The sequence below is a fragment of the Acanthochromis polyacanthus genome, chromosome 9 (assembly GCF_021347895.1).
Source record: "Acanthochromis polyacanthus isolate Apoly-LR-REF ecotype Palm Island chromosome 9, KAUST_Apoly_ChrSc, whole genome shotgun sequence".
NCBI classification, from domain to species: Eukaryota; Metazoa; Chordata; class Actinopteri; family Pomacentridae; genus Acanthochromis; species Acanthochromis polyacanthus.
Window position 1 is genome coordinate 27754219 of NC_067121.1, and position 14912 is coordinate 27769130.

Sequence of the window (14912 nt, forward strand, 5' to 3'; positions counted from 1 at the left end):
TAACTTCACATTTCATATGTTTATTTAAGTAAAGGATCAAAGTACTTTCCCCCCATTTAACACACTCAAGCACTCTTAAGGCCCGGTCACACCGCCTGAACTTTGCTAGAGCGTTCCTTGAACGGTAGGGGGGGAGGGGGGGGGGGGGGCGAATTTCGACAACGCTCGTCACCGCGCACAAAATGGGAAAAAAATCGAAAACACGGGCGTTGGCTTAGCGTTGGTTTAGCGGTAGCAAGCGTTGCTTTAGCGTTGGTTTAGCGGTAGCGAGCGGTGGTTTAGCGTTGGTTTAGCGGTAGCGAGCGGTGGTTTAGCGTTGGTTTAGCGGTAGCGAGCGGTGGTTTAGCGTTGGTTTAGCGGTAGCGAGCGGTGGTTTAGCATTGGCTTAGCGGTAGCGAGCATTGCTTGAGCCTTGGCTTAGCGGTAGCGAGCATTGCTTGAGCCTTGGCTTAGCGGTAGCGAGCATTGCTTGAGCCTTGGCTTAGCGGTAGCGAGCATTGCTTGAGCCTTGGCTTAGCGGTAGCGAGCATTGCTTGAGCCTTGGCTTAGCGGTAGCGAGCGTTGGTTTAGCGGTAGCGAGCGTTGGATTAGCGGTAGCGAGCGTTGGATTAGCGGTAGCGAGCGTTGGATTAGCGGTAGCGAGCGGTAGCGAGCGTTGGTTTAGCGGTAGCGAGCGGTAGTGAGCGTCGGTTTAGCAGTAGCGAGCGTTGGTTTAGCGTTGGTTTAGCGGTAGCCAGCGGTGGTTTCGCGGTGACGCGAGCATTGGTATAGCGGCGTTCTGCGCATGCGGGCGTTGGCTCGGCGGGGGTATAAAGTTGGTTTAGCAGCATACCGCTTGTGACTACGGAGCTGAACGGATCATTCGTCAAACATGGCTGGTGACATCTTCATGAAGTGCTGGAAGGCTCGTGGATCCTCATTCCTCAGCTTGTCATACAGTCCATGTTCAGGCCTTCTCAGTATCCACTGTCTGACCCACACAACTCTGTCTCTCCTTCTTCTCTCTCTTCTCGTTCTGTCAACAGCTTGTTGCAATCTGAGGAGGTTCTGATTCTGCTGCTGGACTAGTGCACCAATCATAGCAAGTCTCTCAGCATCATCCATGGTGATACAGTTTTACTGTAACTTTGAGCAAATTCGATATAGATGACCAACGCCAAACCAAAGTTCATCACCGCCATGGATCGCTGCTTCAACGCCTGACACCGTTCCAGCAACCCCGTGTCCGCTCGTAAAACGCTTACAACCGCCCCACTGAAGTTTGCGCAACGTTTAATCGCCGCCCGGGCAACGCTGGCGAAGCAGCGGTGGTCCAGCGTTCAAGATTTTGATTTTGCGTTGGCCTAGCGGACCCAAGCGTCCACGAACTTGCGTCTAGCGGTGCCAAACTTTGACTGGGCGTTGGTGGAGCGGGGGTGAACTTTGCCGGGGCTGAAAATTGCCCCCTCCTCACCGCTCGCAATATTTTGTGCAGCTCAAAACTTTCGGAGCGGTAGGAGGGCCCCTCCAGAAACATCAGCGGTGGCCGAGCGTATACGGCGTTGCTTTAACGGGGGTCAACTTCTGTTAAACGGTGGTGAACGGTTACGAGCGGTGATGAATTTTTTTCACCGCTCCAGGAACACTCCAGCAAAGTTCGGGCGGTGTGACCGGGCCTTTAAACACACAAGATACACTGTAATTACTTGTGCGCTTCACTGTGACAAATAAGGCACGTCTCTATGGAAGCAGGCCTGAGAGAATCTAACATTAAGCATTTACAAGACAGCAGGAAGCAGGACAGAAAGAAAAAAGAGAAAGAGAGTGAGGGATGAATAAGGGGAGGGAGAAGAAGAGCATGATGAAGGCAGTGGAGGAGGTGATTGTATCGCATGCCTGGAGGGACAAAGCGGGAACTTTAATTAAGAAATAGAGGGAGTGGATTTCCCATCTCAGTGGTGACTCCTTTTAAGAAAAGTGCCTGTTTGATTCATGGCAGTGACTGAGGGGGCACAGTCATTTAAAGGCAGTTTGAAGGAGGGCATGAGGCGCTCTCTGCAGTCCAAACATTACATAAGACAGCTTCACTGATGCAACCCCAGTACAATGCTCAACGCCTCCGAACATCATACAGATGCACAGGGCGCCGCAGTAATCCTGCCTGCTGCATCCCACATGCTAAATGATTCGCACCATTTATTGCCCATATGCTGCTACAATGTCAATCCCACGCTGGGTCTTCTCTGAACGCCAGATACTCTGTGTTGTGCAATATTTTACTGATTGCACCAAGCTTTCATTCAAAATTTATTGAAACGCATTCTTAAAAACAAACAATTTTAAAAGTAAACAAAAAAAGACTGCTGATGATGCCTAGAGAGTAGAATAAAGAGAAGAGGGAGTGAACAGAATGAATATGAGGTGTGGTGGAGTAAGGGTGAAATGGGGAGAAGACGAGGACAAGAAGCTGAGCTAAGAGATGAAGATCAAGGAGCTGGGTTTAGAGGAAGCAGCAAAGGAGGGGAAAGAAGGGCTTGGTAGGGAGCCAAGGTTGAGAATGAGGATGAGAGGGATGGAAAGTATCGAGGGAGAGCAGATGAAAAAGAGCATGAGGTAGTTGTTGGAGGCGGAGAGGAAGAGCTATGTGAAACAATACAGGGATAAAGGGCAGTTGGGATGGAGGAGTGAAAAAGAGGAGGGGGGGGCTGATAGAAAGCAGGAGGGAAAAAAAACACAAAAGCACTCAAGCATCTGAAGTAGAGAGTGTAATGGCAGGATGAAAAGAGAATGCAGAGGAAGGAGAGGAAAGTGTTGAAAGAGAAGAGAGAGCTTTGTCAGAAGATGATGAAGGACTCACAACATGAAGTCTTGCTCCCAGCTGGGCAAGTTGCCCCTGACAGCGATGGTTGTGCTCTTCACATTTTGTACCTTTAGAGTCACATATGTGTTGAACTTCTCTGTTAAGGAGAAAAGGATGAAGAAAGAGATGTGTCACATTGAAAAACATCTGCATTAGAAAACAATACTGTAGTCTCTGCTAATATATATTCTACATTTCTTCACAGTAACTGACTTCCTATACCTCCATTTCCATTCATGGCTGCAGTATGCAATGTGTCCTGCTCAAACATTTATGCCACATAACAGAAAGTCTCTCACTCTGTACCTCCTCTTATTTCCCAGAACTTACCTTGGGGTCCATCCAGCTTGGCTTTCTTCACTGTGGAAACACAGAGAGGGACATTGTAACATACAGGAATGCCATCTGTTTTCATGGTCATGTGTGCTCTGTTCTGGCTTTCACATAGAAAATGGAGGATGCTTGTGATACATTAAAAGAACAGTCAGTGCAATTTAATTAAACTTATGCAACATGAAACTATAGGAAATTCTACATACTGGTAGAATCTTATTAAACAGACAAAATTTCCAATCCCTACAAAGTGGCAGAGGCTGCAGAGCACATATTCACATAGTACATGAGTGTTGACTCAGGCAAAGCAAAACTTCAATTACATAGATCCGGACTAAGTGTTCTGCCTTATTTGCCATAAGGTCCAGACTTGTTGGCACTGAGTGTGGTTGCAAAACATTGAAACACACAACACATAAAAAATGTGGCTGTCACACTGTGTTTTGCCAGCATGGAGTGCAGAAACAGCAACTACAGCATGACTAGATGCAAGTGCAATGATCCTATAATGCACACATGAATATCTTTTTTATTACTAATAACATATTTTTTTAATAACAGGGAATCCACATGTAGTGGTAGATGTGGTGAAAAAGAAAAAATAAAACTTAATTATTCAGTATTTAGAATTTAACACAATCAGTGTGAGAGATAAATTATGTTAAATGCATTTTGAATGTCTTTATTGCAGAAATATTTAAAGAGAAACTGCCACTTTGGACTGTGAAGCACAGTGTGTTTTTTTAGTGGATTTTGAGTGTACAGTTAAAGCTCAGGCTCTCTCTCTGCAGCACCTTTTTAACCAGCTTTGACGTAACTCGCACATACATTTTTAATGCCCCACAACCCACCGCTCCTCAACACATGCATGCGTTCGTGCACACACACACACACACTCCAGAAGATCCACACACTCCAGAAGATCCACACACTACACTAAAGGTGTATGCACATCCTACACACATTTGCATTAATAAAATGCAAGCACTTGGCTCACTACGTTATATAACCAAACATTTCTCACCTCTTCACTAATGTGATGACTTATCTCACAACATTCTCCACAGACTGTCCACACCAAAACTAGTCACCATAGTAACCACCTCAAAATGAAGAGCTAAATTGCCCTGAGTCAGCAAGGCACTTTTTGTTTCTATTTCTCACTTACTTGATATTTCTTTCATCCACAGTACACACACACTCAGGCTAAATCTGCAGCTTTAAGTGCCATGCTGTTACATCAGCAAGCAGAGACACACACACATACTCAAATGCAGTAGCTCACTCACATACACCTGCAGCAGTGATAAAAATATTAATCTCTGCTTCCATTTATACCTCAGCAACCTTTACGAAAGCTCATTATGTGCAACACATAAAATCATGCATGTAAACACACGTTACGTTGTATGTTTGCATCTTTTCAATAAGGTCCATGCTCTGCTCTGACACTCAACAGTCTCAGTCTTTACATTGCTTAGACAGACCACATCAGAGTTACATTCTTGCTGTGTTTTAATGTCAACACTAACACAGTCCTGGAAATATAACAGTACATGAGGAGAATCAATAAAAAGGGAATTGGATTTTCAGTGGCAGAAAGCTGAAGCTTAATGATAGCACACAATCATAAATCTCTCTGACAGGCTGAGTTATGATGACAAATACCCGAAACACTACAAACAACATTTTTTCACAACTGCATGCACCTAAGCAGACAAGACAACCCCAACATACATGTACTGTACATGTACTGTATGTGGCTGTGACTCATAAATAAGCCTCCTTGGAACTGTAACACTGAATCAGTTGGCTGAAATGTAGGTTATGGGTGAAGAGCACCGATTCAGAAAATGAGTTCAAAGCTATATCTATCCATCACCATCTTGTTAACAAGGATACAACAAATCAAAACAGGTTTGGCTTTCTTTAATCAGAGGATATGGAGCACAATCTGAAGGACCGAGCAGTAAATTTTGTGCAGCACAGTATCAAGGGTTTTTTTTTTTTTTCTCATTTGAGCAGAAACTTCATTCAGGAAGTACCTCTGACACAGCAGAGTCTGACTTATGGGAACCAAGTCAATTGCCAAGAAAACAAAAACTTGACAGGGAATCAAGCAAACCCTTCAACTTGAACTGTCAGGGAATATAAAGCAGGGAGTGGGCGAGCCGAGTTCAGCCATCCAATGACAAAATGAGGGATGACATGATTCAGACAGACAGCACCTTATTCTGAAGGATCGCATATACATGGAGACCTGCAGCAGTCCTTGCAACTGCTGACAAAGACATTACACTCCCTGATTTAGTGCCCGAATCAAGACAGGGAGAAAACTGGATTTCAAAGTGTGTTGGATATCTGCAGGAAAAGAAGCCAAGTTTTTCAGAGCTAATCTGTATCTGTGTCTGAATTCTGCTTTGTCGGCAGATGCGCCAAAGAATTGCTGTCTATTCAAGAGGCACAAAGTACTGTGGAGGCCAGAAATAGCTCCAGTCAGGTAAGCATGAATGATGTAACCGGAACAGAAAGAGGGCTCTCTGCCAAGTCTCGTAGTCTACAGCACTGACAGCCGCAGCCAGTGTTTATGAATGAATAACACTCGGGGTCCTAATGACACCGGGGACTGACTCAGAGCAGGGACAAGCAATGGGTGGACCTGGCGGGACAGGGTGAGATGGGGCAGCATCCATAATAGATTTGACGTATAAAAGGTGACTTTAAAAGCCCCTTAACTTTCCTTTCCTCCTAACATTGCCACTACTCCATTTAGGACAAATTTCTACAGTTCAAACATCTATGCATATACAGACTCGTCCTTCATTAGTTTAAGAGATTTGGTTAGTCAGAGGATTATATAATTGCTGTAAAAAGTCATTATCAAGCAAAAGTATCAAATACTCTGCGGTTTTATCTACTCCAATTTTTTTTACAGCAGACATCTTGACCTGTCACAGCAGGGGAAGCACTGGAGTATTAATGGTGGTGATATTACATGCCTACTCTTTTGCGTGCTTGTTACACCTAATGAAACAGTACCATGATCAGTTTCACCTTTACTCTCCCTACTGTGACAAGTCTATCGTGAAAATAGTCTACTGGTGTTTGATCTAAAAGAAAATATCAGAATATTGTGAAAATGTCCTCATCATAACATCCTGAAGCTCAAGATAACACCTTCAAACGTCTTGTGTTATCCCACCAGCTCTCTTGCAGTAAATCCTCAAGACTGAAAGGCAGATGTGCTGGAAACTGTAGACCATATACGGACATATTTTTTCACAGTAATTTCCCTTGGATCACCAACCTGGATGTTGCTCTTTCAGGGCTCAAATACCTACCTTGTAATCTAAATTTTACGCTAATGTTTCAATCATTTACAAGAAATATAAAGGACAAGAACCAAAAAAAAGTCAGCCTGCAAGCTGTTCTTTAGGCAACGATTTTATCAAACAGCTGCCCATTAATTTTCTTTGGTATGACTCATGCACTAGTAGAAAAAATACCCTAAGCTCTAATTGGAATGTTTCACCATTTTCTGACACCTTCTAGCAAAAACGATTAATGTATAGGTTTGTTTATAATTACCACAAGAATTAGTAACGGCCACAATAACATTTCTGACAGGCACTTTCTAATAAATACTCTGTTCTAAATCCCTCAAGTGAACAACTAGTGAATGCAGCTATTCCCACTTGTCCTGGTTTGACTTCACACAAAACTGGCTCGGTGCTTTGAGCAAGTGCTTTTTCTCCCCCCTTCTTTTTCCATTTTTGCTGATTCGGCCGCTATCTGTGCAACAAAAACCTAAAAATGTTCAGACTTCACACACAGTACGTCTCTCTAAACCTGGGTCGTGCTCCCCCGTTTACCGCGCCCTGGATGTGAAGCGGCTATGAGCAATCACAGCAGATGATGCTTATTCATCGCCCTGAAAGGCAACAGTGTCAGCATCAGGTGCTTTCTGGGAGTCTGCTGGGAGGAGGTGACGCATCGCTTCAGGGAAAACGCGGAAAAGTGACGCGCATCTCCAGCAGCCTGCCAGTATTCCCTCATCACGGTACGGCGGAGCGGCAGAGAGGAGGCGGAGGCGGCAGCGGCAAGCGGTGCGGCAGCGGCAACACCAGCAGGGGCTTTTCCTCGTCCTCCTCCTCCTCAGACTGCCCACGCATGAATGAACAGAGTGGATGATGCACACACATACACACACAGTATCCGCAACAGTATAACCCAGGAGTGGAGACAGCAGTACTCCTCTTCCATTTAGACATTTATAGAAACAGCATGTTAGTGTTTGTTTTAGCCAACGGTCACGACTAATTGCTGGCGATGTCTGGTGACAATTAAAGACATACTGGCTTGAGGTCAAATTGTAAATTGAATGAACGTGTCATTCAGCAGAAACAACGTGTCCCCCCAGTTGGAAGGTGTTGTTGTCTCAGTGAAACCGAGCGAAGCTGCTGGGTGATTTAATGACTATTCAGCACAAACCCTGCTCTGCCCGGGCTACACACACACACTTTTCCACGGAGCTGATAGCCCGCAGGCTCCTGTCACATACAACTGCTGCAGTTACCAGCAAGTGAAACCCGAATTAACACTAAAAAAACAACACACGCAGGGGTTTTCGTGTCTCCCTCCGTAATTTCCCTCTCTTACCTCCCACACACAGCAGGGACATCTCTGATAGCGGCGTGAGCGTCCCCGGCTGTCCTCTACTGAGAGCTCCGTGATTTGTTTGGACCGTCCGTTGGTCTCTTGACTACGAAAAACTCACACCGTCGAGCCCTAAACGGCGGCGGAAACGGGCCAGCGGCATGTCAGGGAGCGCTCGGTGTGTTTCTCTGCGGGGCTGTTTGCTCGCTGTCGGCCAGAGTGTCTTCCTCGCCCCCCGGTGCCTCCTCCTCTGCATTGCCTCAGCTCTCCTCCGCTGCTCCTCCTGCGCGCTCAGCCATCTTGTTTCAGCAGCAGCAGCCTCCGCGCGAGGATAGTTCCCCCGCGCCGCGCGCCGCCCTGACGTCACGGCTGCTTGATGAGTAGCAGGCGGAGAGATGAAGGAGGAGGAGGGAGGGAGGGGGGGGGGGGGTGTTAACGGAGGCACCGGAGCCAGGATGGATGGAGCTGAATTAGTATTGATACCGTCCTGCCCGGTGTACTGTGCTCAATGAACAACATGGCGATCAGGCAGTTCATTGTTTCACAGCGTTTTAGAAAAGTTTTCCAACCCAACCAAACAATACCAGTATCTATGAATTCCTAATTAGAGCAATTAATCAATATGTACACCAAACATAGATCAAAGGATCAATTCTAACTAGTTATTTAAATACAAGTTAACGATTTTATTGACTGTTTTGGGTAAGCCTCCTAAACTGCCAACAATATTATTGATGAGTTTCTTTGACAGAATAATGTTGAATCAATTTAATATTGTGTGTAATATGAAGTCAAATTTCTCTGCTCATTTATTTAAATCTAAATTTAAGTTGTAGTAACTAAATTAAATTGGCTTGAATTTTTCTTCACCATGAATCCAGTATTTTCTGTCCACTTCCCTTCTTACCTTCTATATAAAAAAAATAAGGTTAACAAAAGTTAGCATGAGAGTTAGCATAAAAATGATGTTCAACCAACAAATTAGTTAGATGTATTAGCTTTTTCTCCACAGAAATTCCAGCAGGTATATTTTAAATACCAGTCTTAAATGTCTGATATTGCCCAACATTTTAAAATTTTGAAGAAGACCTACAATCTGTGTAAAAAAAATAAAAGGTTATTAATCCAATTTCATTAAGTTTTCTCAACTTGAATATAGTTTGAAAATAACTAGTGGAGGAATATAGGTTAGATTACACACAAAATTAACATTATTTTGTCAACCGAACCAGAATAATCTTTGCAAATTAAAAAGTTGATCAAAATCAGTGAATTTTATTCATTCAATTTTATATTCAAGGCTCTGTGTTTCATTAAGAGATGGAATAGGTTTCTTTGGATTATTTCTTGGTGTACTAAACATGCCTGAACAATTTTTTAAATGGTTTGCATTGTGTGTTAGAGGACCTGTCGGCTTAAACAAATATGATACAAAGGACATTTCAAAAAAAGTATTTAGTCTTTTAGGAATAACTTCCATTGAAGCAATGAATTTGGGAATGTTTTCAGATATGGTTTGACTAATAATGAACTTGAGTTTAAGTTAAACCTGCTAATACAGTTGATGGAGTATCTTGTTTCACTATAGCTTATGCTGGCCAAAGTTAGCGGTGAAATGTGGCCATCCTTTCCTTCAGTTTAGCTGAGAAGTGGATTAGAACAACTAGGTTCCATTTGACAAATCTGCTCAACCAGAGAGGATTTATTATATATTATGTGAGGCACTCAAGTTTTTTTTGTCATTTTTGCTTTCAAGATTTAAATATTGTGTGCTGAAGTACACAATTGCACTTAAAAATAAAGAAAATTAACAAAAATGTTGTTGTTGAATGAATCAATTCTTCAAAACTGACAAAAGTATAAAAGCATAAAAAACTGCTAAAGAAAAAAACTTGTATTCATAATTATTGTAATTAAGTATGCAACAGACAAAAATTCATTTAAAAATGAGAAAAAAGCTTAATGTTTATGAGTTATGAAATTACCATACTAGCTATATCGAAGGGCCTGCAATTTATTTATTTATTTATTTTTTTGCTTGAAGTAAAACATGTCACAAAGTACCATTATAAATGAAGCATTGCAGTGCTACAGAGTTGTCCAGGTCTATAAATCATGTTGGCCAGACATATAAGAACATGCTTTTTGGTACACGGGCAGCAAAAATCACATTATTTGTTTTTTTCAGTGAGAAGGAAACAAAAAAACGATTATGTGCACTAAAATTGTGCCTCATATTGTATCATCTGTCCAAATGATTGCAATATGATTTTTATCATGATTTTTGTCTCATCTTCTGCGTTATTTTTTTAATCATGTTATGACTTAAAATCTACATGTAAGCGGCTTCTTTCTTCTGTATTAGTGTAGTCAGAAATAACTTGAGCATTTGCCACCACCGCATGTTTTCCCCATTGAAACTAGGCCACCATGTACAGCTTGGACTCATGCCCCACTTGTACCACACTTTATTTAACCTAGCAATGATGGGAACAATAGTTTTATCCTCTGATCTAGAATATATGGAAATAACTACAAATATTGTGGACTATTTTTAAGCCTAATCCCGTTTTTCTGTAGCTCTACACTTTCATTTAGTTGATGTGGAGTTCCAAATAGTCGTGAATTTCAGGGGAGGCTAGGAATACATCCCCAGTATCTAGAACATATGCATTTGTACCTGTGTAATCCTGTAAATCAGAAGAATACACCTGCCATTTACTAAGAACATATAAAGTAAAAATGAGTAGGACTTTATTTACTGCATTCTTTGCAATTATCATAGCTGATAAAGAGGAAACACTCAGGTATACAGAAACCTGCAGCTGTAGAGAAGCAAACAGTGACTTGTATTGCAGAGGAGTCCTGAGTGAAAATCTGGTTTAAACGCACAATAATTTAATCAATATTGCTGGACTATTTCTAGATTTTCAAGGACCCTTTGCAGAATCTTGATTTCCTATTTAGACACTCATGTAAAACCACCAAATTGGCATCATATTCCGTGTATCCATACAGATGAAAAAACATTGCTTTTTACACGGAAAACTTGTTTTAACTGAATGCAAGAGTGTGGGATTTATACAATTTACATACTGTGCTGATTAAGCCTACCAAGGCCAAGGAAATGTTTTTGTGTCTCAGAGTATCCTGGAGATTAAAATATGGTGGGTCTGCCCATATTCTGGCACTGGCTCAATGCTAGTGATGTATTCTATGCAAACCAGCAATGACTGATGAAGTGAATAGGGAGCAAAGACAGTGGTGGGGACAGTGTAGTCTACAGCAACTAGAAGTTTTGCAGAGCTTACAGGGAATAGTCTAGGAAGTGTCTAAGTAGAGCTTCTGATGCTCAAGTTAAAAAACATAAAGTTACACAGTAAAAAGCTTACCGTAAAATGTACAGTAACTTACTGGCAGCAACTAGGGGCTGCACAGTTGCGTAGTGGTTAGCACTTTTGCCTTGCAGCAACAAGATCCCCTGTTCAAATCCTGGCCTGAGCCTGGGATCTTTCTGTATGGTGTTTGCATGTTCTCCCTGTGCATGCGTGGGTTTTCTCCGGGTACTCCGGCTTCCTCCCACAGTCCAAAAATATGCTGAGGTTAATTGATTACTCTAAATTGCCTGTAGGTGTGAATGTGAGTGTGATTGTTTGTCTGTATATGTAGCCCTGTGACAGACTGGTGACCTGTCCAGGGTGTCCCTTGCCTTCGCCCGAGTCAGCTGGGATAGGCTCCAGCACCCCCGCGACCCTAGTGAGGATAAAGCGGTGTATAGAGAATGGATGGATGTTCAGGCTGGAATGCTGTTCTGCAGTGTTGGGACATTTTCTCTACCAGAAGGGGGAGACAAAAGTTCTGCATTGCAAGTTTAGGGGAGTTAACTGCATCAAAATCTAAACAAACATACCAATTATAAAATATGAATGAATGAAATAGCATATTTGTTTAGCAGTTATAAGTGGTAAAATGAAACTACTGCACTGAGACCTTCTGAATATTCAGGATAACAGCTCAGTTGAACTCAGCAACATGACAGATTCTGTAAAAAAGAAGGACAAGTGAGGCAGAAGGGGGTGAAAAATGAACCCTCCAATTGATGACAGGAAGCATTACAAGGAATATATGGTCCAAAACGGGATCAAACCCTCAACTTCAGCATTAGTGTTGCATTTTTACTGGCTGACCCAACTGCCCATTATTCTAAAGTTACACACAGAGTAGAGTTATGTTTATGAATACTGGTAAATAAAGTTACCTACAAAATCTACACTGCAAAGTATGAAGACGGTCAGTATTTGGTAATACACCACCATGTGTATCTGAGGAGTCAAAAATGATTACAGAGAACTGAAAGACAAGAAATTAGACAAAAGTATGACTATTTTGGTCTTACTTTTTAGTATCTTTTCTGTTTCATTGCATACTGCAACATCTTAGAATCTTTTGATCAAACGGCATAAGTAGGAAAGTATCACTCTTTTAATGCAGCAGATCCTTCTGGACAGCTGGCTCAAATATAGCAATTATCTCTCATGTAGGATGATACTCATTGACAGATCCAGGATAAACATGTACAACAATAGGCACAGCGACTATGAGTCAGTATGTGGGCACTGCAGGAACTATATGAGCATGTCTGGGTGTCTGTTTTGCCAAACTGACAAAGAGGATATCACACTTAAGATGGAGAAAGAAAGTGAGCTCTGCTGAGGAACGAGAGCTATCACACACACACATCCCATGACTGCTGAGTCTGTCAAAGGATGACAAGAGGAGAGATGGTGCGAGTGGGGATATGGCAAAGACTCAAAAACAAAGAAGACTCGGCTGAGTCACACCAGGAGATGAAATTCACAGAGCTCACTCACTTTGCACGTATAAGAGTTGCAAAAACATGTGTCATTCAAATTCAGCAAGAAGTACCAAGTTGAATTTGATATTTGAAATGCTATGTATTGTTGAGTATGTCTTTACAGTTCAGATTTAGGTTCTTGGAAAGATTAGAAACATCTTAGTGGATTTATATGATTAAGAACAACGTATTTCTTTAAGCCTCACCTTTATAGCTTTACTCATTTGAAGCTTGGAACAAAGTCTAATTTAACTGTTCGTATATGCTGACTTGTTTACACACACAGCAAGCTTTGTCTGTGTAGTTATGAATTCATTTCAGTTCATTTTTATCTATGCAGCTATTAGAAGATCATTGGTGGCCTTCACCAGTGCTGTCTCTGTACTATGATATATTCTAAACCCTGACTGAAGCTCTTTCGACGAACCATTTCTACACAGATAATCACAAGAACTTTTTCAAGAATTTTAGAAATAAAAGAGAGGTTGGATTTGGGCCCATAGTTGGTGAAAACACCTGGATCTAGAGTAGGCTTTTTTTGAAGTAGCTTTATTATAACCACTTGAAAAACCTGGGGTCTGTAGCCTGTTAGCAAAAAGAAATTAATGATAATTAACGCTGCAGTGTTTATTAAAGGAAGGATTTCCTTGAACAATCTAGTGGGCAAGCAGTCTAGCAGACATGTTGCTGGATCAGAGGAATTTTTGACCAGGTCATTATTGAAAATGAGAATCAGTTCTCAACTAACTTACCTGGTTAAATAAAGGTTAAATAAAATAAAATAAATTCACTGTGAACTCAGAGATTTACATCAGAGAAGCAGTCCAAATGTAAATCTGGTTCTATGGACACTTCCAGAGTCTCTGCACCTAAAGACATGTTCAGGATGTTTTGTCTTCAAACTTTAGTGAAGAAGGTCATGAAATCTTCACTACTGAGAGCTAAAGGCTCCACAGAGCTGTGACTCTTTGTCAGCTGAGCTACAGTGCTGAAAAGAAAGGATGTTCTTGTTATCCTCAATTAAAGATGAATAATTGACAGTTCCTGTCTATGCTGCTGAATTTGTAGAGCGCCATTGCCTTTCCAGTCTTCTTGAATTCTGCTTTAAGATGCACAGTTGTTCATTAAACCATAGAGCTATTTTATAATAATTTATTGCCTTCTTTTTAAGAAGGGCAACAGTGTCAACTGACGTACGCAGTAAAGGTGAAGTCCTGTCAACGACATTATACCTGTGTGGGAATAACGCTGGATGAGCTGCTCTCTATTGTTTTGGCATATGAAGTAAATAATGACAGAATCATTTTCTTGAATTTAGTTGCTGCATTGTCAGATAAACATCTGCTGTAATGGAACTTCTTGGTAGATGTGCTGTTGTTCTTCACTGAAAATGAGAAATACTCCTTTATAAAATACTAAAGATTCTCACATATATTCTTATATTTTCATCCAAACATTCATAGTGTGGGATGCTATGCAAATAAAAAAATGTGTTTTTGTTTGGAAAATGGTAGATTTGTTTATATGGCCAAATGGTCAGCAACATGTTGCAAGTTTACTGTGATGCACTGCACATTTTAAGTACAGGCTTGTTTCATTTAGATCAGTTTTATTTATATTTTGTTTAGTCAGCAGGAGAAGACACACCGCAGATGCAGTACCTCACAGCTTTCATTTAGAAATCATTTACAATCAGTATGCTAATGAGAGTGACTGTAATACTTGATAATTATTTATTGCACAGTGGGTGAGGATTTAACATTGTTCTTTTACAGCTACAAAGTCACAGCTACAATTGTGAACTGACAAATTGTGTGTTATGATTGCTAATATTTAGAGGACAGTTATTTGGTGAATATGGACCTCAAACAGCAGTACTATATTTTTGCACACTTTTGATGTACTTAATGTGACTATTTCCATTTTTGCTGCTTTATACCTTTAGACTTCAAAGAGAAACTACACTGCATTTATCTGACAGTTTTAGTTACTTTTAGGGTGAAGATAAGTAATATAACAAGCTCAATACAACACACTTGTTAAAATTAAATCAGTGATTACCAACCATTTATGCTTTTTACTAAAGGCAGTGTTTTGTCTGGGTCACATTTCTTCAGAAGATAGTTCCTTTTCCCTCTGAATTTCTCAGATGCTTTCACTCAAAAACATTCCAACAATTCAACACCTTACCAAACAGATTAAATAAAAAAAAGTCCTGATGCTGAACAA

The 14912-nt window shown here is 41.3% G+C and overlaps 1 protein-coding gene across 1 annotated transcript in view; it reads right to left on the minus strand.

Annotated features, from left to right (window-relative positions):
- LOC110948974 (protein unc-13 homolog A-like) overlaps positions 1-8185 on the minus strand; it is a 36714-nt gene extending 28529 nt beyond the window's left edge. Inside the window, exons 1-3 of the mRNA XM_022190764.2 lie at positions 7832-8185; positions 3170-3199; positions 2837-2936 (exon numbers count right to left, since the gene is read on the minus strand). Of these exons, the coding sequence (XP_022046456.2) occupies positions 2837-2936; positions 3170-3199; positions 7832-7853 (152 nt within the window). The 5' untranslated portion in view covers positions 7854-8185. The remainder of the gene's footprint in view (positions 1-2836; positions 2937-3169; positions 3200-7831) is intronic.
- Between the last annotated feature and the right edge of the window lie 6727 nt (positions 8186-14912).